The 26,771-nt window shown below is 45.4% G+C and overlaps 1 protein-coding gene across 13 annotated transcripts in view; it reads right to left on the bottom strand.

The window, feature by feature from the left end:
- TENM4 (teneurin transmembrane protein 4) overlaps window positions 1-26,771 on the bottom strand; it is a 690,656-nt gene that overhangs the window by 343,141 nt on the left and 320,744 nt on the right. For all 13 annotated transcript variants that reach the window (XM_016161403.2, XM_016161409.2, XM_016161404.2 and 10 more), the window contains 2 exons: window positions 16,474-16,761; window positions 13,006-13,275 (listed from right to left, as the gene is read on the bottom strand). In XM_016161403.2, the coding sequence (XP_016016889.2) occupies window positions 13,006-13,275; window positions 16,474-16,761 (558 nt within the window). The remainder of the gene's footprint in view (window positions 1-13,005; window positions 13,276-16,473; window positions 16,762-26,771) is intronic.

The raw sequence follows: 26,771 nt of genomic DNA, 5'->3' as shown, positions 1-26,771 counted from the left end.
TGTAATCATGTCTGAACTCAGAAAAAACAAAAACACATCCAATCCACAAAAGTACTAAATCTCTCTCTATCCTGGCCAATATGAGTGATCACTGTTTCTTTTCCAATTATAACTTTAACTTTACTTCATTATTTCTACTTTCCATGTAAAATTTATTAAGATACCTAGATACAGAGTAACCACTGCTTCCTTACAGTGTCAACCCAGAGTAAAGATCCACTTCCTTGAACCCATCCAAATCACCTAACACAAGAACAAATCCTGACTATCCTAAGACCCTTTACTGAGACACCCAATGATGCCCATGGTATGTGCGTTCTTGAACCTCACTGTAAAGAGTCAATAAACCCATCTTTGTTTAACTACAGATAAGTTCCTGGTAGTCTTTGCCTGGAAGCCATTAAAGAGGTATTGATGTTATCCTGCCCTAGCAGAGAGGCTGATTTAGGACACAGAGTACCTGGGACTTTTCCATAGCTGTCGACCACGTAAAGCTTTCTCCCCTAGCCTACTTTCTGTATCAAATAGGCATGCTGGACCCGCACCTCTTCTTCTGCCTTTGGGACTCCTGTAAACTGTGTTCCAGGACTGGTAGAGGTGAGAGGCCATTGAGGTGGACATTCTTTTTCCTGGTCCTGCCCCAGCTCTCCCAGCATGAGTGCTCAGAACTGCGAGGGATTGCCTAAGGAAGGCCAGACTTCTGCTGGTTCTCTGACTGATGTCCACCCAGGGTCATTCACAGCACTCACATAATACTCTGCAGGGTACTGTCTAGGTATATGTCTGTCTGCTTTACACCGAGAGCCCTTGGGGCAAGAGACCACGCCTACCTCACCTCAGAATTCATGCAGGACTAGCACCCACCTGGCACATGTAGCTGAAAATATACATGCATGGACACGGTACTTGCTCAGTCATTTAGCTTCACAATCTCCCTACCCAACCCTCGATTCATTAATGCCACTGTAGACCAATAGCATTGCCCCACTGTGAGATCATTCAAACGTGTTTTTCTTTATCCCGAGTAAGAGCCAGCATTTCATTTTCTCTTCTCATTCATTACCAGTAGTTTCAGTGAGCTTCCTTTATCAAGTAATTTCTTATAAAGTTTATAATCACTTGATGAAAATTACCACATGGAAGATGAGTTATGGAGAAAGGACTACAGAGCTGGGGTTACTCACTAAACAGGAGGGAGAGTACAAGGGGCTTGTGCAGAAAAGGGTCAACATAGCAGGCCTGAGACTGCCACCTCAGAAAGGCCTGTTTGTAAGGTTGGCTCCTGGCTGGCATCTGGGAACCTGGCTGGGAAATGGTTTCTTACCTGACATAAAATCTTCCCTAACAGGAAGTGTGGCTTACTGTGCCTAGACTGTACATATGAATAACAAGGTTTATGCTAAATACTCGCTTTCCTTCTGAGAGTCTGGAATTTTAGCCCATGTTAGGGGAAGAGTAGCTAGCTCTCTGACAGGCCCCCACAGTAACACCTTTGGGCACAGGGGCTTTTTTGAACCTCCTCGGTAGGAAGCACTTTGCCTGTGTCATCGCAGCTCTGCTGGAGGAATTAGGCACATCCCGTGTGACTCTGCTAGGAGAGGACTCTTGGAAGCTTGTGCAGGGTTTCCTTTAGACTCTGCCCTTGCTCCTTTCCCCTTTGCTGGTTTGCTTTACATCTTTTTGCTGTAATAAGTCTAAGCTGTGAATTCCACTATCTGCTGATCCCTGTGGGTCCTGCTAGTGACTCAATGAGACTTAAATAGCCCCTGACAAAGACTTCAAGTTCGAAGATACACCGTCAGGGTTCAAAGTTAGGGTGTGGGCTCAGGTGCTCTGAACTAGGGAGATGATGTGATAATTTATGAAATTTTGGGGGGTTATTAAAGAACATCGTGAGCTATTACACACTCCCTAAATGTGAATAATAATGGCTTAGTGCCAGAGTAGACTCTTGAAGAGTTTTTAAATCTAGGTGGGGAAAAAAATGACAAAATATTTTCTCTAAATAAAATGCACTACTAACTCTAATGCTAACTCTAATAAATTATTGAAAGCTGTGGATGCAGGTAGGAAGAAGGGTAAATCCTTTGGGCTTAAGCAGCTTCTCTCTTTTCGCTGCTGAGTGAGTCTACAGAGCGGGAGAGATGCCCGAGGTTCCTCACTTCCAATGCGTTGCTGTCTAACTTCTGACTTAGCCCATTTGGTTCCTATTTGAAGAGCTTTCCTCTGCATTTTCACAGCCCACTTCACACCCACGATGGCTCCTCTCTCCTCCCTCTTCTGTCCTTATAAGCAGTCAGATTGGCAAACAATTTCCCTTTGTTTATACCACACCTTGAACTTGATTTGGGCCATCTGATTATTTCCTTCTTGGAGGCACATTCAGGAAAGCAATTTGTTTTGTAGTTAAGGTCCTACAAGGCCAAGTATAGCAAACTCATTTAGGAGTCAGGCTGCTGAGCAGTAGTGGAGAGAAAAGTCCTCTTAAGTGTTTGGAACATAAAGGGTTTGGCTCTTTATTTGACGATAAGTTTCTTCCTGAACAGATAGCTTGGGCTGAGATTTTTCTCATAAAGCAGACTGGGGAAAACTGGCCTGAGGAATATTAGGCCTGCGGAGGTCTTGTCACACTTGGCCCTGGTAGCTGGGGAGTCATCTTTGGCAGAAAGAGCCAGGCTGACCAGCTGCCAGATGGAGTTGTGTGGGCAGCTGTGTGTGGTGTGGGCTCAGAGGGACATGGGATTGAATCTTATCTCTACCATTTTCCAGCTGTGTGACCTCAGAGCACTTCCAAACAATGATGAGACTGATATCTACCTCAAAGGTTATTGCAATTGTTAATCAAAATTGTGAAAACACTTTGTAAATCAAGAAGCACTATATAACTAATAATAATAGCATATGCTTATGTAGTACTTCCTATGTGCCAGGCACTAACTCTCCTGGCTCGTTTAATTCTTATAACCACACTATGAGGTAGAGAGTAGAATTAGCTCCATCTTACAGGTAAAGAAACTGGGGCATGGACAGATTAAGAATTGCCTTGTGTAACACAAGGTAACACAGCTAATAAGTAGAAGAGCTGGGGTTCAAACCCAGGCAGACTGGCTCTAGAGCCTGTGCTTCTAAATGTGAGTTACTAAGTTATTTTTTGAAAGAGATGGTCTGGGATAGTGGCACCTTTTAACTCGCAAAAGCACTGGCATTCTTAAACAGTTTTGCACTCATATCTTCATGAGGCAATATGGCCAGGGGTAGCTTTGTGATAGCTTTGTGACTTCCTGGCTGGCAAGCTTTTGGGCCCTGTCTTGGTCAGCTTGGACTGCTATAACAAAATACTGCAGACTGGGTGACTTAAACAACAGAAATAGATTTCCTTACAATTCATGAGGGTGCCAACATGGTCAAGTTCTGGTGAGAACTCCCTTCCCGGCTTCTTCTTGCTGTATGCTCATGTGGGGTTTCCTCAATGTGAGGCAATAATCCCATCATGAGGGCCTCACTCTCATGACTTCATCTAAACCTAATTACCTTCCAAAGCCCCCATATCCAAATACTATCCATCGCATTAGGGGTTAGAGTTTCAACATATAAATTTAGGGAGGGACACAATTCCATCCATGGTGAGGAGGTGGGGGTGGGGAAGCTGTAATTTCATCATCCATAAAATGGGAAAAACAAATTCTGTCTCACAGACTGATGTCCTAACCTAAATCAGGGAAGGTATTTGCCATCTTTGATTTCTCCCTGCTTAAGTCTTTTCTGTGGTTCCTTATGACCTTCTGGAGAAAGTCTGAATTCTTGAATCAGCAGGTCAGAACCATCCTCTGCCATGACAGAGCCCAGCTTTCCTTCCTGGTCTCATCTCCTCTTAATCCACATAGGCTCAGCTATAATGAAACTCTGGCTATTTGCTAAACACTCCACACAGCTGGGAGTCAGATCTGAGGCTTCTGACTGCTAGTTTGATGTTCCTTTTCTTTCCCTTTGCTGATCTCCACCATCAGAGGAAGTCAGGGCTGTCAATTTGGTAAGAGTTTGGGGAAGGACCTAGTCTTTGCTGAGATCTCTTCTCTAAAGAGGTATTTTGTGGGATTTGCACTGAGCCTGGTTCTAGGGATCCTATGGGTGGGTAATCACTGTCACCCTCCCCGCACTATGCTTCAGGTACCAAACCCACATGAACTCCTGGGAGCCCTTCTTCACACCTTGCTATGCATGCTTTTCTCCAGCCCCAAGGCAAAGGAAAGAGAGTCATTTCTATATTGTAGTTAATCTGCCTGGGTTGACGAACGTGAAATTAAATTTGTGGTAAGGATCCATGGGTTGGGGAACATGCTAGTTGCATGTGGTCCTCAGGTATATTTGTCTTCACATTGAGTGGAGAGATCCAGCTGTTTATACAAACCCAGATTATACCTCTGGCAGCCACCTCTATCCTCCTAAATCAGCTCCTCCTGTTTGGGGCTGCTTCTCCTACTGTCCTCACAGCTCATAGTTCCTCTAGGGCTTATGAGTCACACAAATGGCCTCATACAGAGGAGGAACTAGGAAAGGGGAGAAAGAGACATGGCTAGGTTTTACAAACCAAGAATTCCAGCTCTGTCATTATATAAACTTTGTGACCTTGGGCAAGTCCATCTTATCACAGAGCCCAGCTTCTTTCAATTGAACCTTGAGGCCCTGCCCAGATATACACTCATTCTCAGTAAAGGGGTCCTAGAAATACTATGTCAATAGTTTTTGGACAAGACTATGACGTCTATGATTCATGGATTCTTCAAGCTGAGGGGTCCTTGCAAGAAAGAAATTAACATTTACAAGGTCCTGCTACGTACCAAGTACTATCTTTTAAACTTTTTTTTTTTTTTTTTACTGAACTCCACAGTAAGAAATAAATTGTATGTGGTGACCCAGTATAGGTGTTGTGTGTAAAGTATACCTAAAATAAAAATTCATAAAATAGTACTTTACTGTGTGCTATGCACTTTATTCTGCTCGTCTCTATTTTAGGCATTATTGTTATTGTTTTAAATGATGGGGCTGAGACATTGATATCAGGATCGCTTACCATCCACAGTTTGGAAAATGTAATCCTGCATCTTTCATGTACACAACTGCCTTTCATGCTCATGACAACATTAGATGTGGCTGAGTATGCATTCCAAAGTTGCAGATGAAGAAAGCAAGTTCTCAGCAAGATTCAATAATTTGAGCAAAACCACCCAATCACTGAGAGGCTGAGCTGGAATTCTGAGTTTGACTCCAAAGTCTTAACTCCTTCTGAGTTATCTTATTGATATTCTAGTGATCTGATTTGGCTGACGGGGAACCTAATGCTCAGAGCAGAGCAGTGGCTTGCTCCAGGTCACACTGGGACTGAGAACAGCCTAAAATTGAAACCAGATTCATCCAGACACTCAGCTCTGGAATTAGGCTCTTGTGGGAATTTCCCACCATTAGTTGTTCCCTTTCTTCCCCTAAGCCATCCTGAGTTCGATAAAGTTGAAACAAGTCCAGAAGCCACTCTCCCTGGACAAAGCCAAGCTTACTGATGGGAAAAAAAAATGCCTTGCAAACACCTTCTAGTAGGAAGTTTGATGTATACATCGTTGCTTCCATTGAAACTGAAAGTCATGTTGACTCAAATTAAAAGCAAAAGTCTAATTTGCTGCACCTCTGTGCACACACAGTGGGTCCTAACCTAGTTTCAGGAATGCAATCTATCCCAATTTAGCGTAGCTTTGAATCTTCCTGCCTCTCTTTTTCTCCTTGTAGTTCAGAAACAGTATGCTCTTGTATTTGTACACACTGTTCACCAGGGAAAGCAACAGAGCATGCCAGTGGGGAGTAGATTTGGGATGCATTTAAGCAAGGCCAGGACTCCTTAAAGTACTCTTAAGAGGAACTCACAAGAACAAGGCTAGCGGCTGTCTGATACCCACTCCCAGACGACCAGCAATTTGAGTAGAGGTAGTGCTATGAAGAGGAGGCTCCAGGTCAAACATCATCAAGGCAGTTTGAGGTAGCTGGGTAAAAGGAAGGGCTGGAATTATGGCCAAAAGGAAGCCAAGGTGATAACAAGAAAAGATGGTGCCAAGAGTCTTGTGTGGGAGGTAATGCAAGGCTGGGAGTGGGAGTCAGGCAACAAGGACAGAAACTGAGATGATCAACAGCAGGATGGAGCATGGTATGAAGAATGAGCAAGGGGGTAGAGGGTTCTTGATCAAGGCCATCAACTATGAGAGAAAACATGAGCTGTGGCATGGGACAGGCCATTGCTAAAGGACTCTGCAACTGGGCTGAAGGAGCTGTGAGGCAAGAAAAAGGATCAGCTGTGCCTCCTCCCCTAATAGTACTTGAGAGCCCATTTTGGTTGCAGAACCTAAGAGTATTGAGGTCTTCCTCACTACTAATGAGGCTCTGCAGTGGAGCAGGGAAGAGGCAGCTCATTTCCTTCTCCAGTACAGATCCCATCCTCAGTGCCTCCATGTCTCCCACTGGCCTGAGCCCTCCCCCTGTTTCCTGGATTACTGCAGTAGCCTCCTACTTTGACAGAGCTCATTAGATCTTGACACAACTTCCAGAATGTCCAAGTATTAGTCAGATCCTTTCACTTCTCAGCTCAGAGCCCTACCATGGCTCCCTGTGCAATGACTTGGCATGCACCTCTACCCCATATCATCTCTTTGACCTCCTCCCCTACCACAGCTGCACTGGCCTCCTTGCTGCTTTTCAAAGAAGCCAGACATACTCCTGCCTCAAGGCTTTTGAAGCTGTCCTTCTTTCTGCCAGGATTGCTTTTCCTCCAGACAGTCTCACCACTTGCTTCCTTGCCTACCTCAAATGTCATCTTATCAGTGAAGGCTTCTCTGGCCACCATATTTAGAACTGCAAACCCTCTCTTACCCCTTTTCCATAACACTTAATCATCTTGCAACATCTTACATAATTTAGTTGTTAAACTTTTTTTATCACCAGTCTCCCCACTGATGGGCGGGCAGTTTTGTCTGTGTTGATCTTGTTGGGATTAAACAATACCTAAAACATTACATGGTGCATGGTAGGTGCTCAAAAAATAGTTGTTAAATGGCAGATGACCCATCTAACTCTCCAACCTTCCCTCCCAGCACACTCTGCCCCTAGAGTCCCAGTCACATACCTATGTCCTAGACCCATGAGATACAACTTATGTTTGTCTACCTCCATGTGTGTGTCCACCCAGAATTCCCTTTCTCCCCTCTCTTTACCTGTTATAGTTCTTCCCAGCCCTGCCTGCACCTCTTCCATGAAAACTTCTCAGATAACTTCTGGTTGGAATTTTTCTTTTGAGTCTCTATCATCCCTACTTTACATGTCTTTTCTCTGGCATATCCCAATTTGAGAGTGGCTGGGTATGATCGCTAGCTACTTGTCGGCTCTCACAGGCTATAAGTTTAATTTCTTTCCTGGAAGTTTCTAAGGGTGACAAAGTTTATGTTAGGGAAACATCTAGAACCGTCTCGCGGATTTTATAGACTGTATACACTGAGCTAATACAAACAAGTTTCTGTAAAACAGAACAAACTGTGAAGTTCAGCATTCGATCAAGGTAATGGGCCCTGGAGTGGGACAGATCTTGACTCAAATCCTATCCTGGCTCTGCCATTTACTAGGTGTGCAACCTTTAGCAAGTCACCTATTCTTTCTGAATCTCAGTTTCCTTGGCTAGAAAATGGGGAAAGGTTAAGAGTCAATGGGCTTATTGTCTCTAAGGTCCCTTCTAGCTCCCACATTCACAGGTGCTCTGACTCTACCAGGCCCTTTGAAATTCATTTTGTAATTCAGGCCCTTATAACACTGTCCAATTGGGGACGCTAATTCCCTGAAGATGTCAAGCACCTCTGCATTCTTGGGAGTGTGGGCCAGCTCACAAGGCAGAAGAGTAGATAAATGTGGGGTTCCAATCCCTACCCCAGCTGAGGGAGCCTGGCTTCCTATCCTAGAAGATGGAGTCTCATATACAATGGCTGGGCAGCTGTAGTACTCTGGCAACTTAGGGAATTAATGATAGATATTCTTATAGATTTTTAAAATCAAGTCTCATGAGCATGGAGCCAGGGAGTGCAGAGGATAAATTGAGTTAACTTGGTAATGAGCTTCTTTCTCTCTGTGCTTTGGAGATGCTCACCTAATCTTCTGATTCTGAATAAGCAATTTGGCTGCCTAATTAGGTTAACCAATAATTTCTCTTTTGACACTCAGGCTGCTTGATAATTTTGGGGTAACTGCGATTCTGTTTTGTTTCTTTTTCTACATGAATTTCTCAATTTGCCTCTGGGATTAAAGTAAGAAGAAAATTCTCACTATTTCCTAGACCCACCATACTTCTTAATGTTTCTAAGCACTGGCTTGAGCAATTGCCTCTACTGGGAATGCCTCTCTCAGATCTCTTATGCTCTGTAAAATCCTACTTGGCCTTCAAGCTCAGGTGCATACTGTGAGTAGAATGTAGGAATGAGCCTTTGCACCCTCAAGGCAAAACAAATGGCTCCTTTTACTATCATTTCACATCTCTTTAAAAAATTAATATTAATAGCTAGTATGAATTAAGGACCAACACAGACCAGTTATTTCACAAATGTTGTAGCATGGGCTCAGAGCAACACTTCAAGGAGGGAAGATGACATGCTGTTTTCATTGTTGTTGTTATTGTGGTAAAACAGACATGACCCTTTAAACCATGTTTAAGTATATAATTTGGTGGCACTAAGTATATTCACACTACTAAGCCACCTTCACTACTATCCCACCTCCAGAACTTTTTCATCATCCCAAACTGGAACTCTGCACCCATTAAACACTAACTCTTCATTCCATCCTCTCCCAAGCCTTGGTAACTACTAGCATGTTATTTTAGAAATGAGGAAACTGGTTCTGGTAGGTGAGGTGACTTGCCCAAGGTTTCAGGGCTGAGATGTCACATGGTCAGGATTTAAGGCCAGGAGCTACTATTTCTTCCTACTCTGTGACACTGCCTGCTGTACATACTTCCATTGTTATATCTCCAATTCTCCAGCTATTTATCTCGGTCCTCAATTCTAGAATAAGTTCTGGCACACTGAAGGAGCTTGGTGTAGTGATAGAACAAATTACAGAATGAATCTACAAAAGAGACACTATGTCAACCTGACCTAATAGGTGGAAATTGAGCTCACATCGCAACCTCTGCTTTCAAGAAAACATTTTTGAATGCCGACTGTGTGCCTGACAAGATGGCAGCTCCTACTCACTGCCCCGCAGCCTGTTGGCCTCACTCAGCAGGAGAGGCCTGAGGGCTGGCTCTTCCTGGTGGCCCTGAGAAGGAAGATTTGTGTTTACATTATCCAGTCAATTCTGTATTTATTTTGTATATTAAGCAGTGACATAAAAGCTGCTGACATTAACCTTCAGGGGCAGAAATTGGCTTTAATGGACCCCATAAAAGTTATTATTGATGGCAGCTGCATGCAGCATCACTGTGACCTCAGTAAAAGCCTCTACCGCTATCAATACTGTTGACAATTACTATTGACTAATGCAAGGCCAGGCGTGGGTAGAGACAGAGTTAGGTTCCTGGGGCTGGAAGTTGCTGGGGATTACATTTGCATTTTACATCTGGTAAGGATCTCTGAGAACACTGCCATACATTTTTTTGGTGGCCTCAATTGAAAGTCTAACACTGGCTGACTCAAATGGAGGTGAACAAAGGGCTCGGACTATAGGATCAAAGAGATCTGAGTTCAAAACCACGCTCTGCTGACCAGCTGACTCACTGGCTGTACAAGCTCTGGCAGAACAGTTGACCGTTTTTGGAGCCTCAGTTCTCCCACCTGGGAAACGATAATGTCTGGAGTTGCTACGAGGGTTCAAAACAATTGCATATATACAGTGGGCTGACAACCAGTAGGCCCTCAGTGTAGCTTCCCCCTATTCCTGAAAAGTGGCCACGCTGTGATGGCTTGGTTTACAAGTCCTGTGGAACTAAACCCTGTTCTAATAGTAAGATCTGGATTCTCATCATAGAAAAACAGGAACTGGGGCCAGGGGAATGAATGTGAAAGAAAGAGAGGTGGGCAGGGGAGGAAGACTGAAGAGCAAGGGAACAGGGAGGAGAGAGGGAGAGCCAGAAAAGAATGAAGGCTTGTGTAGAGCCCGGCATAAACTCAACTAGATGAGGCCCATGCGCCCTTCACCTCTCTGAGCCCCCGTCATCAGCTGTTGAGGAGATACCGTGTGAACAAGAGACTGTCAATCTCATCAATGGGTAAAAGGGAGCCATTCCTATGGCTCATTTACTGTCGATATGAGTCATTGTCATTATTTAGACCTGAATATAACAAAACTGTAAGTGTAACTTCCCAATGAGGGAGAAAGTGGATAAGTGTGTGGGTGCCCGTGGGTGTCTAGGTTTGGGGAGTCCAGGCCTGAAAGGGATGCAGAGGCCAGGGGCTCTTTGTTATAGTTACCTGCCCACCACCTCTGCCTGCCCCATCTTCCCCAAGTACAGCAAGGCTTAAAGTACAGTGGCCAATGCAGAAATGAACTGTCAGGAGGAGAGGGTGGCATGGCCAGGAGAAGCAAGCAGGCATTTCCCTGTCCCTGTTATCAAAGGCTGAAGCCTTCAGGCTCGTTAACTATGTCATTATCACCCAACAGAGGCTTAATTCAGCTGTAATTCAGCTCTCAGGGAATGTACAATAATGTGGGCGGCGTGCACCTCACTCTGCCATGATTTTATGGAAAAGTGATCATTTATCACCCTGACAAGAAACCTTCAAAAGAACAAACAACCCAAGAGTTGTGTGGCAGAGGAAATTCACTACAACTAAAGCTGCAGGAGTAAGGATTTTAGAGTCACATAGGTATGAGTTCAAATTCTGTCTTGCTAGCCATGTGACCTATGCAGGTTGCTTAACCTCTTGGTGCTGTAGTTTCTTGATTTTGTGCAAGAGGGATGACAACACCTACCTCGAAGGACTGTGTGGGCATTAAATGAGATTATATAACTAAAGCACTTAGCACTGTGCTTGGGGTCTGAAAATCAGCAGGAGATATGAACTATTATTATGATTTTCCTTTTGTGCACCTTCATCTTAATGTAAGCATGTAGAATCACAGAATCCTAGATCTGGAAGGGCCTGCAGGTCTTTCAGCTCAGTTATTCCCCAAAAGGTGTGTGTTAGAATCCTGAACCCAGCAGAAGCTCTGAGAATAAAGGTTTCTATGTTGGGATCAATTTGGGGAATGTTGCATTTATCCCTCCTTGGTAATTTATCCATTAGCATGCACATTACTATATTTTAAGGGCCCTGAAAAAAAGTCCTACAGTAAAGAAACTGGTTTTAATCCCTTTAACCCAATGTTTCCAACATTATTTGACCTTGGAGTACTTACCCTCCCCAACCCCCATCTAAGAACTATTAACATTCTCAGAATACAGTAAATGCTGATTTCATTTAAAACAGTTTATAGATGAAACTGAGGTTGTTCCAGAGAAAGGATGGAACTTATCCAGTGCCACACCTCTGGTCAGTGATAGTACAGAAGCTTCCTTCTCCTAACCAGACACCATTTTCTCTCTACAGGCCTCTGATTTAGGAAGAGGAAGACATGCTAGTTTAGCTTGGGCCTTAGTGGGAAGGTAGATGAGGGATTGTGGATGTTTCCCCACTGCAGAGAGGAGGAGATCCTTCAAGTGCTGAGGTCACTGGCTCTCTCAGAGGGCTAGTTGGGGATAAGGGGAGGGTAATGCTGCCAAACCAGTATCCAGAACCTGCTGCTCCACCAACCTCTCAGACAGGTGCACATGCTCCCTAGGAAAACTGAGTTCTCTGGGAGGAGTGAAATGAGGCAAAATGAACATTCAGAAATTTGCTGCACCTGACTCTAATAAGATAAATTTCCCACCTGATCCTGACCTTACCTAGTCTTCTGTCCAATCCCTAATCTGCAATTGTGTCCTGTGTAACCCAGCTGGAGCATCCTTTTCAGAGACTAATCCACCTAAGACTTTATCTCTGAAGCTAGGGCTGGAAACCAGTAGGGGACACTGGTACTTGGCTTGGCTCTTCCAGTTCTCATTCAGACTGTCCACCCCAGATCCTCCTTCCACATCTAGTGTGGAAGCTTCAGCAGACCCCCTCATTGGATTTCTGAGAAACAAATCCCCTGCCCCTGCCACCTCTCCCCCCACCCCTGCCAAGACAGAGGGGCCATCCCTGATCTCTGCCACCCTCCCTAAATCTTCACTGCTAGACTCCAGTAGGACCTTTCTCGGTGCAGACCTGGGGCTGCAAAGCTGCCCAGGGACTTACTGGTGGGATACAAAACACCACAGAAAGGGAGATTCTCATGGCAGGGGTGCATCCAACTCAAAGCTCCTTGGGTTTGAGACTAAGAAGTAATTCTGAAACCAGGCTCCCTTTCCATCACCATAGAAAGGAGTTATGTGGACTAAATATCATCTTTTTTTCTCTCACAGCATCTTATGGGCCTTGGAAGAAGGAGCTGCAGAGATGAGAGTAGAATAAGGAGTCTGGAGCAGCCAACATGTCCCCAAATCAAATATGCAGATGAGATATGGAAAAGCAAACCCTCAAGTTTTAAGTTACCCAACATGACAGTTTTTGTTTAGAAGGCATCCTCTGATCACCATGTGATAGCAGACAAACTGTGGGAGATGGGTTACCAGCATCCCCTGGACCCTCTGCTGCCTCACACACGGGCACCTGTAAGCAATAGCCCCACCCCTTAAACCCCTTCCTAATCTGGAAAAAAAGAGCAGAGACTCATTCTGTCATGACACCAATTGGTGGGTATTTCATGTAACTGTGCAAGAGGCTCTGACTTTTTGTCCACCAAGAGCAAAGCAATTTTTCCGCGACTTCACCAGAGCCCCAAGCGATGGAACAGAAAATAAATACTGTAATTAAAACCCAGGTCCCGCAACCCAGGTACCCGGCGCAGGCCAAGGAGGCCACTCACCAGTCTCGGTGTTCTCGTGCTCCGTGTCAGTGAGTGTGAGGTTGGAGTTGGCCCGGCTGGACAGGCAAGAGCTGCGGCCTGACCGCGTGCTCCGGCCCCACAGTCGCACAGGGTGCTCAGGGGACAGCACAGTGTCGGCCTCCATGTCAGCATCGGAGCTGGCCTCCATGGAGTAGCCACAGTGGGGAAGGCCGATGTCTGTGCGGTACATGGTCCCATGAGGCGGTGTCACCTCCCCCAGCCCCAGTTCACGCAGGGTGAAGTTGGTGCCTGGAAGGAAACACAGGTGAGTTTGGTTAGGGTGCTGAGGATGGGTCTGCCCACCAGAAGCCTGTGCCTTTGCCCCACAACTTACTGCTGTCCTTTGGGTTCACTATGGTGTTCCATGTCCATGCCTTCCCCCTGTCTGGATGGCTCCTTCTAGCCCTTCCCAAGCAGCCCAAATCCTCCACATCCTTTAAGGAAGGGCCAACACGGATGGCACCTCCATGGAGTCCCCCTAATTTTACACCCTGGGAAGAAGTCACTGCTTCTTTCTCCAAGCTCCCTGAGCATCCTTGAGCCCTGTCATGCCACACAGAGTTAAAGGCCTGACTCCTCCATTGGAGATGACTTAACAGGGGCAGAGACCACGTCTTGCTCGTTCCTAAATCCCTGTGCCTAAAACAAAATCTGATACTCAGTAGGAGCCCAATGAATGTCTGCAAAATTGAATGGAGGGCCTTGATTCTCCTCTTCCAGGCCTGTGGTTGGGAAGCTTACCAGCAAGGAGGTTAAAGTCATGAAATGGTTCTATGTCTCTTGGTAAATAACCGATGCCCAAGCATCCTCACACTCAGTGTTCCCAGCCTCTGCTCTGCCTGCTCCGGCCTCTTCCCTACAACACCTCTCACCCCCCAGCCTCCCTACGCTGCAGCTTCTACTTGATTAATGTCAGCAGGGGCTTCTGGGCTCTGTTCAGTGGTCAGGCAGTTATTCTGACTTGTCACAGTGTGGGCCTGACCAGATGTTAAATATCGAGCACCACCCCTATGTGCCATAGTCCAGTTTGCCCTCCTCTTTTGGTTCCTTCTACGTAGAGGAAAACTCCAAATTGGAACCTAAATCCCCTCAGTCTGCTCCTCACTCCCTCTGCACACCACACTTTTTGCATGCTCCTTTTGCCTCCCTCTGATCTCCTTTCCCCATCCCTATCTTGTCCACCCTCCATCTTCACTGCCCCCCCCAACCCCCAACACCACAATCCTATATCCCTGTTCTACTGGGCGAGCCCTCTCCAGGGAGGCTAGTCACACATTATGAAGAATGACTGCTATGTTAAGTGAAAAATCAAATTTATTTGCAATAAACAGCTCTGGCTGCATTGATTTCCATATGGCTTGCCCTGCATACCCTTTTAAGCAGCCAGACTCAGTGTCAGTGTGAGTGAGCTGAGACATCCCAGGACCGGAGAAATGCAAGGCGAAGGCTAACTCTAAGGGCTCAGTGATCCCATTGAGCCAGCCCAGCCCCTCTGATGTGTGAGTTTAGAAGATTTATTTCACCAAATATGAGAAGTCCTTCTGTTTCCTTTAAGTCCTTTTGGTCTCTTTCTTGAGAATCCCAGGATACAGGCTGACATTCCACCTCATTCTACATCTAGCCGTACAATCTTGGGCTGGTGACATCTCTTGGATCTGTGTTCTTATCTTTAAAATAGAGTGATAATCTACGACCTGCTACCCTTACAGGATTTTTGAGGATCCAGAGAAGTAATGGAGTGAGAGCATTTCATAAATTGCAAAGCTCACACCTGCCTATGAGATGAGAATACTTCTTTTTTGTTATTTACAAAGACCAGAAGGGGCTCCTTCTGCAGTCTCATGTGCTAGGGTGGTGTCTAGGCCAAGCTGGGCCTGGCAGGGCTCACTGAGCTCTATCAAGTGTGAGTGTGACCCAGCTGGAGGAAAGCTTTGATACTATTTTGTCCCTTCCCTTCACTGAGACCCAAAGACAATTAGTAGTAGACAGCATTTACGAAGCATCTGCTGTGTGCCAAATACTGTGTCAACTGCCTTATTTATAGTCCTCATTAATTCTGACTACCTTCCTATTAGGAGATGTCACAGTTTTCCCATTGCCCAGGGAAAGAAGTTGAGGATAGTAATAATGGCAGAACCAGAATTCAAATCCATATCTGTCTGATGCCAGAGTTTGAGCTCTTACACACAAGCTGGGAAAGAGCAGAAAACCCCTTATCTTTCTAGCCAGAGAGGCAGCCTTACTAACAAGTCAGCTTTCATGTGGACATAGACCTGTGGGGGAGGCCACATAAGCTGTCAGGTTACACGGGTGTGTATGTCTGTGACCAGCTCTTCTTATTTCTGTGATCTTGGGCAAATGCTTTGGTGTGGGGTTGCTGTAAGGATTAAACAACAACGTCAAAATGTGTATAAATTATATAGCACGGTGCCTGGCTAACTCTGCCTGTGCAAGGGGAGTGGGTAGAGCAGAATGAGGGAGGGCTGCATGAACTGTCAGGGATTGGTAGGGGCCCACTAGGTATCAGAGGACTCAAGGCGCTGCGGCAGATAAACAGGAATCACAGAGGTATCAGGGTAGTGAACATATATCATGCTGGGTGTGGGAATAATAAGCAGTTCAGTGAGGCTGGAGCAGGGGATAAATAATCCAGAAAGATAATGAATATGGGGAAAGCCCTACTAAGCCAAGTTAGGGAGTGCCGTTTAAGGGCAATGGAAAATTATTTCCAACTTCACTCCAACTGCAGTGCAGAGAATGGTCCATAGGGGGCAGCACTGGGTGAACAGGGGTTGTGATCAACCCTAAGAGACATATATATACATATATATGTGTATATATGTGTTATGTACATGTGTGTGTGTATATATACACACACGCATACATATACATACAGAAAGAGAATAGTGGCATGAACTGGGACAGTGGTAGGGGGGATGGAGAAGAGAGACAAATTTGAAAGGTATTCTGGAGTAGGATGGATAGGCTTTGGTGACCACTGTGTGTAGGAAATGAAGAAGTAGGAGTCAGGTGCCAAATTATTAAGCTTTAGGTCTACCTTAGACTTACTTGGTGTTATCAAACTCACCACCTAATTAGTCCTCATAACAATTCAGCACAGTAGAGAAACCACTCACCCATTTAACAGCTGAGGACTGAGGCTTAGAGGAGAGCCTAAGGCTCTGAACTCAACTCTAGGCAGTCTGACATGGAGCCCAGTTATGCCAAGGAAGCGCCTGAGCATAACAATGAATGAACTAGAAAATGAACTACAGGGCAGGCTTTGACCAGATCCCCCGTGTCAAAAAAGCAGAGATTTGGTGTTGACCGTTGCCCTCGCTTGCCTTCCTGCTCCCCTGCGCCTACCCCCTGGAGTATGCACACCTGCCGCACACACCTGCACGAACACCAGCCCCACACCCTGCCCCTGGCCGGTTCTACCCTCACCTGTTCGGCAGAACTCCTCAGCCTCCTGCGGCACCATATCCTTGACGCGGCCGCCGTAAGCAAGGCGGGCGTCCTGGTCATAGGCCTTCAGGGTCTCACTGGAGCTGTAGGACTTCTGTGGGGCCTTGCCCTCCTCGCTGTCCGCGGACGAGCTGGTGTAGCGGCGCTCCGCATCGCGACGCCGGGTCAGCGAGCGGTATGGCTTCCTCTCCTTCACGTCCATGGCCTCCGGCCGGCACTCCTCCACATCCACAAACAGGGTCCTTGCTGCACTCAGAGCCAAGTGGCCTGGAGCCAAAGAAACCAAAGAAAGGGCCTGAACTCCAGCCCCAGGAGGCAAAGACAATACTCAGGTCCATCCCAGACCTCCATTCACCCTGCAATTCTGTGGAGAAGGGCTTCAGGCTCTGAGAGGTGAGGGCACCACACCAAGGCCACACAGCCATAAGTAGTACAGGGGAACTTGCACCCAGAGCCTCTAATGAACAATCTTGTCTCTTTCTGCTCCTCAGTCTCTCCTCTGGTTGATGCCAAGGAACCTAACAAAGGTGGGAAGGCACCGGTTTTCCCTAATCCCCCTAGACAGGAATCACATGTTTGTTCCCATCATGTCCCCTGTTGGAGCAGGGTCTGACACCGAACACGGGCTCTTTAAGAATTTGTGAAATGACTAACTATACGCAGACAATGGAGTAAGCACTTTGCATATATTATCTCATTAAATCATCACAAGTGTCAAGATGTTATTACTGTCTTCAAACTTTTTTTTTTTGGAAAATGAGCCAAGGTATCAACAACCAATCCATACTTATCACCACCAGATAATTAAATAATTACTTGCTTATTGTTTTCTTCCACTAACATCTAACTCCACCAGAGCAGGGGCTTTACCTGTTTTGCTCACTCCTGATCCATAGCACCTAGAGTGAATCCTGGCATACCTAATACATGTTTGTTTAATTAACTGGCCAGTCAATCCCCATTTGATAGTTGAGATTACTGAGGTTTAGAACTTTCTTCAAGGTCACTTAGGTGATAAGTAACAAAGCCAGAGTCTGAACCCAGGTCTGTTTGGCTCTACTGCCAGATTTTTCCTGTTCTTCTCTGTCCCCTTGAGTCCCCTCCCTTCCACTCACTACACAGAAGTGTCCTTTCAGCTAGGCTGACCCTGACTGCCATGCTGATTAGAGGGCTCTCTCAGTTCCAGACTCACTATTTCATCAGTGACACCATTATCATGTGGGGAAGCCACAGCGCCTGCCCCATACATCTGGATGTTGCCAGGATATCTGATTAGTGGGATGCTCCTAGTCTCCCTTTTTTGTCTTTTCCCTTTCTAGACCTTTCTACTCTCGACTGACATCCCAGGAATTTTTAAAGCTGTCATGGCACCCTCTTTTTACTTCTAAATATCTTTCTTTGGCTCTGGAGTAGCAAACAGCACCCTCTACAAGAGTCAGGAGGTGAGCACAGGAGGAAAGCAGAATATCCTGTACAAAGTATGATGAGGGCTCTTATATTTCTTGACACATACAACCTTCCCAGTTCTTTCTTTCAATGTTCCATTTTTCAGAGCAATATGGGTATACAAAACATTCTGCTATATAACTGTTCTATTAGCAAAACAAGAGAGAGAGAGAGAGCTGTGATCCATGTCATGAGGTCTTAGTGCTGGCGTTGAGGCCTCTGATAGGCCTCCCTCCCCACCTGAAGATGCTCTCTTCCATTCCAAGACGCCAAAGGCCTTCTACAGGGCAGGTCTTAGCTTGGCTCCAATGCAAACTCTCTCCGTCTCTCTCTCTCTCTTTTTTTATCTCCCCCTCCCTGCCGCTGCCACTTCCACCCCTGACCTACGGATGTTACCGTCTCCCCTTAAGAACTGGATCTCTGAAGGAGGAGTGTCTCCCCCATGCTCTTCCGGGGCACCCAGGGCCTGATGCACCTGGGGGCCTGGCACGCGCCTGGGGTATAGGCCATGGTTCCAATGGGGCTCAGACCTAGGACCTTCTGCATGTAAAGCAGATGTGCTAATCACTACTAAATGGAATCACTGTCTTTGTCTCTTTAAAGAGCTCTCTAGACCCACTCAAAAGAGTTCACATGTCCCAACCTGGAAAGCTGCAGTACTTTGCTCAGCAGGGGAATGTCTGAGGTTATCACTCGGAGTCTTGGGATTTGTCATGGGTCCCATGTGTCTGCTGTAGACTTTCCTCTACATGTTCATGATTTTCAAGGAGTACAAACATTTGTGATTTTATTGGTGCCTCATAATAACCATGAAGCATGTGATAAAACAATTTTCACCTTTATTGTATACATGGGTCAACAGCGACCGGGAGCCATACAGCCTCCTGCCCAAGGACACATGATGAGTTGGTAGCAAAGTCAGCATTATTACACAGATGACATTGCCTTAGGGTTGTAACTAGAGCCAATCGAGATGAGCAGGTCACACTTTTGGGACCCAATTCTCACAATACCCCTAGAAACTAGTGTTGGGACACGGGTATGACCTTGGATACATATAAATCGAATCATCTTACTGGGGTCCAAACCCAGGGCTCTGAACTCTGGCCTCTTGACATGGATTGACAAGATGACAGTCCTCTGAATGCTTGCAGGGAGGGCATAGAGAAGACCAGTGATGTTATCTTCTGCTCTAGGGTCTGTGAATCTTTTTGACTTCAATCCATAATTTGAAAAATATCTCGCATTGTCACCTGATATGTGCACATTTATGTATGTGAGTGTGTGTTTATATATATAAATGGAAACAAGATTCACAACACTGAAGTTACTATACTATGAGAAATGTACTCTATTTCTTATTTAATTCTCTTTCACTTTTTTTTAAAAACTGGCTTATTATAACTCCAAAAATTGATATCATGACCCAAAACTGGCTTTTGACCCAAAGTGCTGTTCCGGTTTATGTGGATGAGGACTTATGGTGACTGCTGCCTAGTGTCTGTGACCTTTGGCCCTTCACCTCCAACCCATTTCCCTGAGTGACAATAATAATGGTGATAGTAAGAGTAAGGACTCAAGTAATATTAGCCACTATTAATACCAGTCACTAAATAATTCATATTATTAATCGTATTAATAGCCAATATACTATTATTAGTAGTAGCTAATATTTATTGAGTATTTTTACTAAATGTGGAAACATTTTAATCCTCACTTAAATCCAGTGATATAGGTACTATGATTGTCTGCAAATTACAGCTGAGAAATTGTAAGGTAAAGTATCCTGCCCAAGGTTACACAGCTCGTGAGTGGTGGAGCCACAGTTCTGACCTAGGCAGTTGAACTCAGCACATGGATATAACCACTAGATGGTACTACATTTACAGGATGTGACAGATGAATTTCCTAAACTCAGGTCATGCCATGGCCCTGCTTATGCTCTTCTAGCAGCCCTGCAGAGCCTTCAGGATGAATTCCAGATTCTTGGTGAAAAGGCTGTTCCATCTGGCCTGTCTCACTTCCACCTCACTGAGCCACTTTCCTGGGCAGCAATTCTGTGGCCTCTCCATTTTTTTGCATGTTGTTCCATCATAGAACACCCGCCTAACTAGATGATCCATTTTCCTGTCTACATTGCCCCTTGGCTGCAGTTCCTTGAAGGCAGGTGTGGCATCCACAGAATTCATGAAATGTCTGCTGGGTTGAATGAATGAAAAAAATTCATTTCTTCTTACCAATCTTAAGTAGTATCCAATACTGGTAGTTCAATTTAAGTACATATGCACTAAGTATATCCAAGATTGAATTAAAGACATTGCTTAGATGCATTCTTTTTAAATTTTAAAGGCAGCCTGAGTTCACAACTTAGCATCTGTGTGACCTAAGACAAGTTATGGAACCACTCTGTGCTTCAGTTTCCTCATCCTAAAATAGTCAATCTCTTGAGGCTGTTCTGAGGATTAAATGAATTTAATACATGTCCCTGGTACATAAGATCTCTGATTCGTAATGGGTACTGAATATAGTTAGCCATTATCATCATCAGAAAAAAAAAAACCATTTTATTTTTAAAACACCACTTTAGAAGTCTCCAGCTAGGTGTCATTTACAACTAGAGAAGGAACATCCCTTCAGAAACATATGCTAATAAGGCTGAGGCACATTCCAGGCTGTTGAATTGGTGGGTGACTGTCTTCTTACACAGCCCCAAAACTCAGAGCTTCCCTGTCACAAAGCAGAGGCAAGGAAAACACTCACTTTGCTCCCATTTCCTTTTTTTTTTTCTTCCCATTTTAGGCTTAATATAGTAATTCAGTAAATATTTATTTGAACAGATGGGAGGTCAGTCATGGTTCACACTCAACTTGGCTTTTAATAGAGAAAGAAAGAAGCAGTTGGGATGAAAGAAGTAACAGTGGAGAAAAGCTCCCCTTGGAGCAAGGCTCTGTAGCACAGTGATGCTGAGACCCTGGCAGGAGGATGGGAGGAATGCTGGAGAAGGGTGCTGACCTCTGACCCTGTGACTCCCATCCATGGGCTGGGGGACTGAAGCACTGGCACACGTTTATGTTTAAACATGTCAATACCTCCTTACCCTGCTGTCCAGTGCAGGGATTCCCAACCCCCAGTCCTGGACAGGTACCAGTCTGTGGCCTGTTAGGAACCAGACCACACAGCAGGAGGTGAGCAGCAGGCGAGCAAGCAAAGCTTCATCTGTATTTGCAGCTGCTCCTCAGCACTAACATCACTGCCTTAGCTCCACCTCAGATCATCAGGCATTAGATTCTCATAGGAGCACCATTCCCTGATGCCAAAAAGGTTGAGGACCACTGGTCCAGTGGTTCCCCACTGCCTCTAAATCCATTAGCCTGGCCATTCCTAATTCTCCCTCCACTTCCTCTCTGCCTACAGAACAACCTGCCACCTCCGCCTCCCCAAACCCTCTATTTTTGTCCCACAGAGCTGCCTGCCATTTCTCAGACATCTTCAATCTGCAGTATCACTAAGACTCTGCATATGTTGCTTGCTGGGCTCACCTAAAGGAGGCACCTGAAGGAGATGTGGGGCAAGAGGGCATTGGAGAGAGGTCAGAGGGCTGCGTCCCTACTCTCTCCCTGCTTTGTAGTCCTTTGTCGACTCCATCTCCTACCAGGTGGTCCCTCTTCTAGGCCTCCAGCTTTTTATTGGGCTCTGTGAACATCCTTCCCTGCCCTCACCTGTCCAGGCCCAGGAATATTCCAGTTTCCTGCTGCTGACAGACCCTGGGTGTCCCACCATCCTGGTTGGCTCCCTTTACCTGCCCACGAGCGTATCTCTTCATTAAAGTCTATGCATTTAAATCACCTGGGGTGAATTCTGTTCCTGTAAGGATCCTGACCTATAATACAGCTTTACCCCTAACTCTCTGATTTGCTTTCAGTAATCATTGTTATCATCATCATCAAACTAATAACACTAAAAGCTATCACTTGTTCAGGATTTACTATAGGCCAGATGCTGGGTTAAGTGCTTAAATTAGATGACCTCATTTAGTCCTCACCATTCCTAATCTGTGTATTGGTTCTGTTTTACTGATGAATATCCTGAAGCTTAGAGAAGTTAAATAACTGACTTAAAACCACACAGTCAGGAAGCAAATCAAGAGCCAACCCATCCATCTCCAAATCTTCCTTCCCACAATGCTCTGCCACACAGTGATAGAACGAGCTCCAGATCAGTAGTTGGTCCAGCCCCAGCCATCTCCTGGATATGTGGCTCTGGGCAAGTCCCTTACGCAGGAGGCTGGGTTTGTTAGATGCTTTGTAAGCTGTAATGTACCTTATACCTATAGGAATAGGGATTGGATAATTATTACCATCAATCTTTATCATCATCATTTTTGCTTTGTTGTTATTACAAATCTTGTAAGTGCTTTAAATATAGCAGTTACTAAACATACAAAATCAAGCAGTTTAGTATAGTCTGGGAAGCTGAGTAGCAAACACACACCTGAAGAAGAGGTCATTTCAGGCCTTGACTAAGGATGAAGAGTCTAACTGTGGCTCCAGCTGAGGTTTACAACCAAGAAAAAGGGCATCCGGCACAGACCACATGTGAAAAATCTGAGACCCTGGCCCACTCTCAACCCATGGCTCGCTGAAACTCTTCTCCAGGTAAAACCCGAGCACCACGAAGGTACCCTCACAGAGGAGTTAATTTCCACAACTGTTACAGACCACTTCTGTGCTGAGCCCTGGCCCCAGAGATGAGAAGGACATGAGTCCTTCAAGGACAGCTCAGTGCCTCTTTGGGGTGTCCGCCACAGGGAGCAGTGATGAGTGCTTTGATAAAGAATGAACTGCAGTTTTGCGAGTTTCTCCTTATGCTGACGTGGGGTCATTTTTGGTCTGTCTATGGGGAAGGAGAATGGGCCCCAGACAAGAGAAGAAGCATGTACGCACTGCACACTGTGCTCAGTGCTTTTCGGACAATCTCACAAGAACCCTAGTTATTTTTCATTTTTAAAAAGCAGGCTAAATCACACAGTTGATCAAGTTCACATAGCCAGTAAGTGACAGCCCTGGGACCTGAACCCAATGACTCTAAACCCCACATTTTGGTGTTTTTTAATTTCTTTTTCATGGAGCTGGGCTTGAATGGATCTGGAGGGTGTGTGAATGTGGGGAGGCCTGGGAGACACAGGGTGGTGACGGTGATCAGGGTATCATTTCAGATAAGAAAAGAGGCAATAACAGTAAAACGACTATTGTTGATCGAATACCTACTCATGTGCCAGGGACTCTGGACACATTATTTCTAATCCCTACAACAACTATGCAGTTAGATATTATCTTCTTATTTTATATTTTCTCTTATTTTACAGATGAGATAACAAGCTCAAAGAGATGAAGTAACTTGGTCTAGAGCACATGTCGGGGTCTGGATTTGAATCAGAAGAAAATGTTTAAACCTGAAGAAAGGTATTGCACACCTTGTACTATTGGTTAATTCATTTGGTGAATAATTACTAAGCACCTTTTCTGTCCTGAGTGCTGCGAATGATGCTTGGAGGTAACCTACTGAGGCTCTATTGTTTCACCCTCCTTCCCCTTCTCCAGCCTCCCCTCCTCACCACAACACTGTGTCCTATCCTGCTGTTCCAAGCCTTGGGCGAGGCCTCAGTGGACAAGACCAATAACCTGGCTACTCCTTGGAGCTTCAAAGATAGTGAGTCAAACAAGGAGAGAGGCAGTCGAAGGTCACCACTGGTCCAGTGGACCAAAGGTGGAGAGATAATCAGGGATGACTGCCTAGAGAAAGTGACGTTCAAATTATGACCAAAGAATGTCAAGTCAAAGAGAGCAAGGCCAGGAAGTTTTGAGGTAAGGAGAGAAAAGAAGTTGAGGTCTATGGCTTTCCAATTTCTCTGACCTACAGTAAAAATACATTTATTTCACAATCTGGTACACACATAAATCTACAATTTCTAACTAAAACAAAAATTTCAAAAACTATGCTTAACCTTTCCTCAAGAGTGAAATCTGATATTTTCTATTCTATTCCATTCTACTAAAATAGAATTATGGATGGGTTGCCAACCACAGTTTGAAAACACTTCTCTAGGTCACAGCATAGAGGAAAGTTGGGCGTGCGAGAGAACCCAGGGACAGACAGAAGCACTGTTATTCCTGGAGTTCAGACTTCAGGGAGGGAAAGAGGTTCAACAAAAGCTTGAGAGGTGAGAAATGAGCAGCCTGGCAGGAAAAAAAAAATGAATTTCTATGAACCATTATAATGTAAGTGGACAATAACATGCAAACATGCATGTGGCAGATCTGGATCTGGAGATCCTAAGGGCAGTGTGTCCTCCAACCGGTTTTCAGAGGCCCTAATGCGTGGGGACCAGCAGCTGACTTGGAAGAATGGCAAGGGTGTGAGACCCAGGAGAGGTGGGGAGATGGAGAAACAAAGCTTTTGATGTGGGGAGAAACCCAAGCAGCAAACTTGGGCCCTTCTCTTGAACTCCAGCAATATTGATAAGGGGTAGGCCTGGAGCCTTCACAGGGAGACTTTAGAGGTGTAGATTGCTGAGGCACCTCTGCCCCTGCCAAAGCCCTGCGGGAAAAAGGGGCTGGTAACCACCCTGGGTTTCCTTGCAAACTCAGAAACAGTTAGAGACGAACCAGGAAATTGACTGAATTCCTACCGGACTAAAGTTTTATGTTTTCCTTAACATAAACACATGGTGATATTTTTAGTTCTTTGTGTGTCAGAAAGGGGCCATAAATATTTCAGAGCTAAAATGTATTCTATAAAATATAAGCCCTGGCAGCAGCCTCTCCCTCTCCCCCTCTCTCTCTCTCTCTCTGCTTCTCTTCTTCCTCCCTCCCTCCCTCTTTCTTTCTCTCCCCCTCCCTCTTTTCCCCCCACCCCTTCTTGCCCTCTATCCCTTTCTCTCTGTATAAAATCATCATACAATTTTAGTTTCCCTACTCCTTCAAAGATGGCCCTGCAAGTCCTTTGTTTTAAACTCCATTGTGATATGAAGGTGAATGCCTGGAGTGGAGAGGGTACTTGTTCCGTGCCAGGTACTATGTTGGGTTGTGTGCAAACCAGAGAAGTAGGTGTCATTATACCCACTTTACAGACTTGGAAATTGAGGCTCACAGTAGTAAAGTGATGATTGAGTTTACACAATATGCTCAAACTGGAATCTGGGAGACCTGCCTCCCAAGTCTGTACTCCCATTTGAAGCACCCAGAGCACATTTCTTTGGCCTTGTCACTTTAGAGAATTCCTTGCTGTTTAAAAGTGAGACAGGGATAATAATAATGGTGGCTAATGGCAAGGTCTTTACATGCATACTTCATTTAATTTTCACCATACCCCTAACCATTCTCATTTTACAGATGAAAAAGGCCAGGATTTAGAGAGGTTAAGGACCTTTTTCAGAGGGCCACAGGAAACAAGTGGTAGAGCCTGGGTCTGTATCACCCTAAGACTCAAGCTTTTAATCAAAACCTATACTGCTTCCCGCCCAGGTCATCTCTTATTCTAATTTGCTTAAATGTTCTATGTGTTCTTTCACTTTTTTTTTTTTTTTTAGCAGTATTAATTCCTTTGATGAACTGAGTTAGCACCTGACCTGGGCTTCCAGGAGGAATGCTCTTACAGCTGCTTCTCAAAGTGTGCCCTGCACAGAAAGACAGCACTGTGGGTCAGGGGAAGGACTTTCTTGGGAATGTGGTAGAGTGTGGCCATGTGCCCAGTGTAGCTGTGGGGACTTCCCTACTCAGTGGCTGGCAGGCAGGTGACAGATGGTGCTGCTGTCCGCAGGAGCCATCTTGCTCTTCTGTTGGAGAGCTTGTCACAGGGCAGGTATTGAAGGGCAGGCAGTTGCTGTGTGGGCTCCTCTCCTGATCCTGAGTGGGAAGAGCTCGCTCCAGAGCTGCCCAGATCCTTCACGCACAGGGCTGGGGACCTCAACCAGCAGAAGGTAGAATGAGGGCAGTGTTTCCCAGATTCCTCTCCATACCTTCTTCCCTTCCTAAGGCTACTTACTTGCCAATGATTCCTTTTTACAAATGGTGGCATCTTAGAGTCAGAAAATGTGGTATTTATCATCTCAGGATTGAAAGTACCATCAAAGGTCAGCTGGTTCGTGCCCAATTGGATGTTTGAATCTCTTTGTTCCTATCTCCACCAATTGGTCACACTACCTCTAAAACTGAGGACTTTACTACCTACAAGGATAGGTCTGATTGTGCATCCTGACATAGAGCCCAAACCTGCCTCCTTTTATCTTCCTTACATAAGCTTCAGCTCTCCTCCTTGGGCATCTCAGGAAATAAGTACAATGCCTTTGCCTTGGCAATAGCCCTTCCAGACTAAAGATGGGTCAGTCTGTGTCTTTGAGTCTTCTCATTAGACTGAACATCACTCTTACAATTTTCAAGTCCTCACTTTCCCAGTGACCTTTCCATGGGTTCATCCATCCTTGCTCTCCTTTTCCCATCTAACAAGGCTTTGTAAGATTCAGGGCAAGATTTGGGGACAAGGAGTTATACCAGATGCAGTCAGTGGGGCGGACATATCTACAGGTGATTCCAGCACAGTGAACACTAAAAAGCAACTGACATAGATAGTCTGGGGGTGGAGAGGGGGACACCAGCTCAGGTGAGGTGCACAGCAGAGGCTTCCTGGGGTGAGACCTGAGCTAAGATTGAAAAGCTGAGCAGGAGTTAACCAGGGGACAGGGAGAGGAGAGTACTCACACTTGTCCACATGCTTCTCATGTGGGCTTGGCTGGAATCACTGGAAACTTCTTGATGCAATCAAAATATCCTCCA

This window comes from Rousettus aegyptiacus, unplaced genomic scaffold (assembly GCF_014176215.1).
Source record: "Rousettus aegyptiacus isolate mRouAeg1 unplaced genomic scaffold, mRouAeg1.p scaffold_m13_p_5, whole genome shotgun sequence".
Classification (NCBI taxonomy): domain Eukaryota; kingdom Metazoa; phylum Chordata; class Mammalia; order Chiroptera; family Pteropodidae; genus Rousettus; species Rousettus aegyptiacus.
Note: the sequence above shows the minus strand (reverse complement) of the source record. Positions and strands in the feature narration are given on the sequence as shown.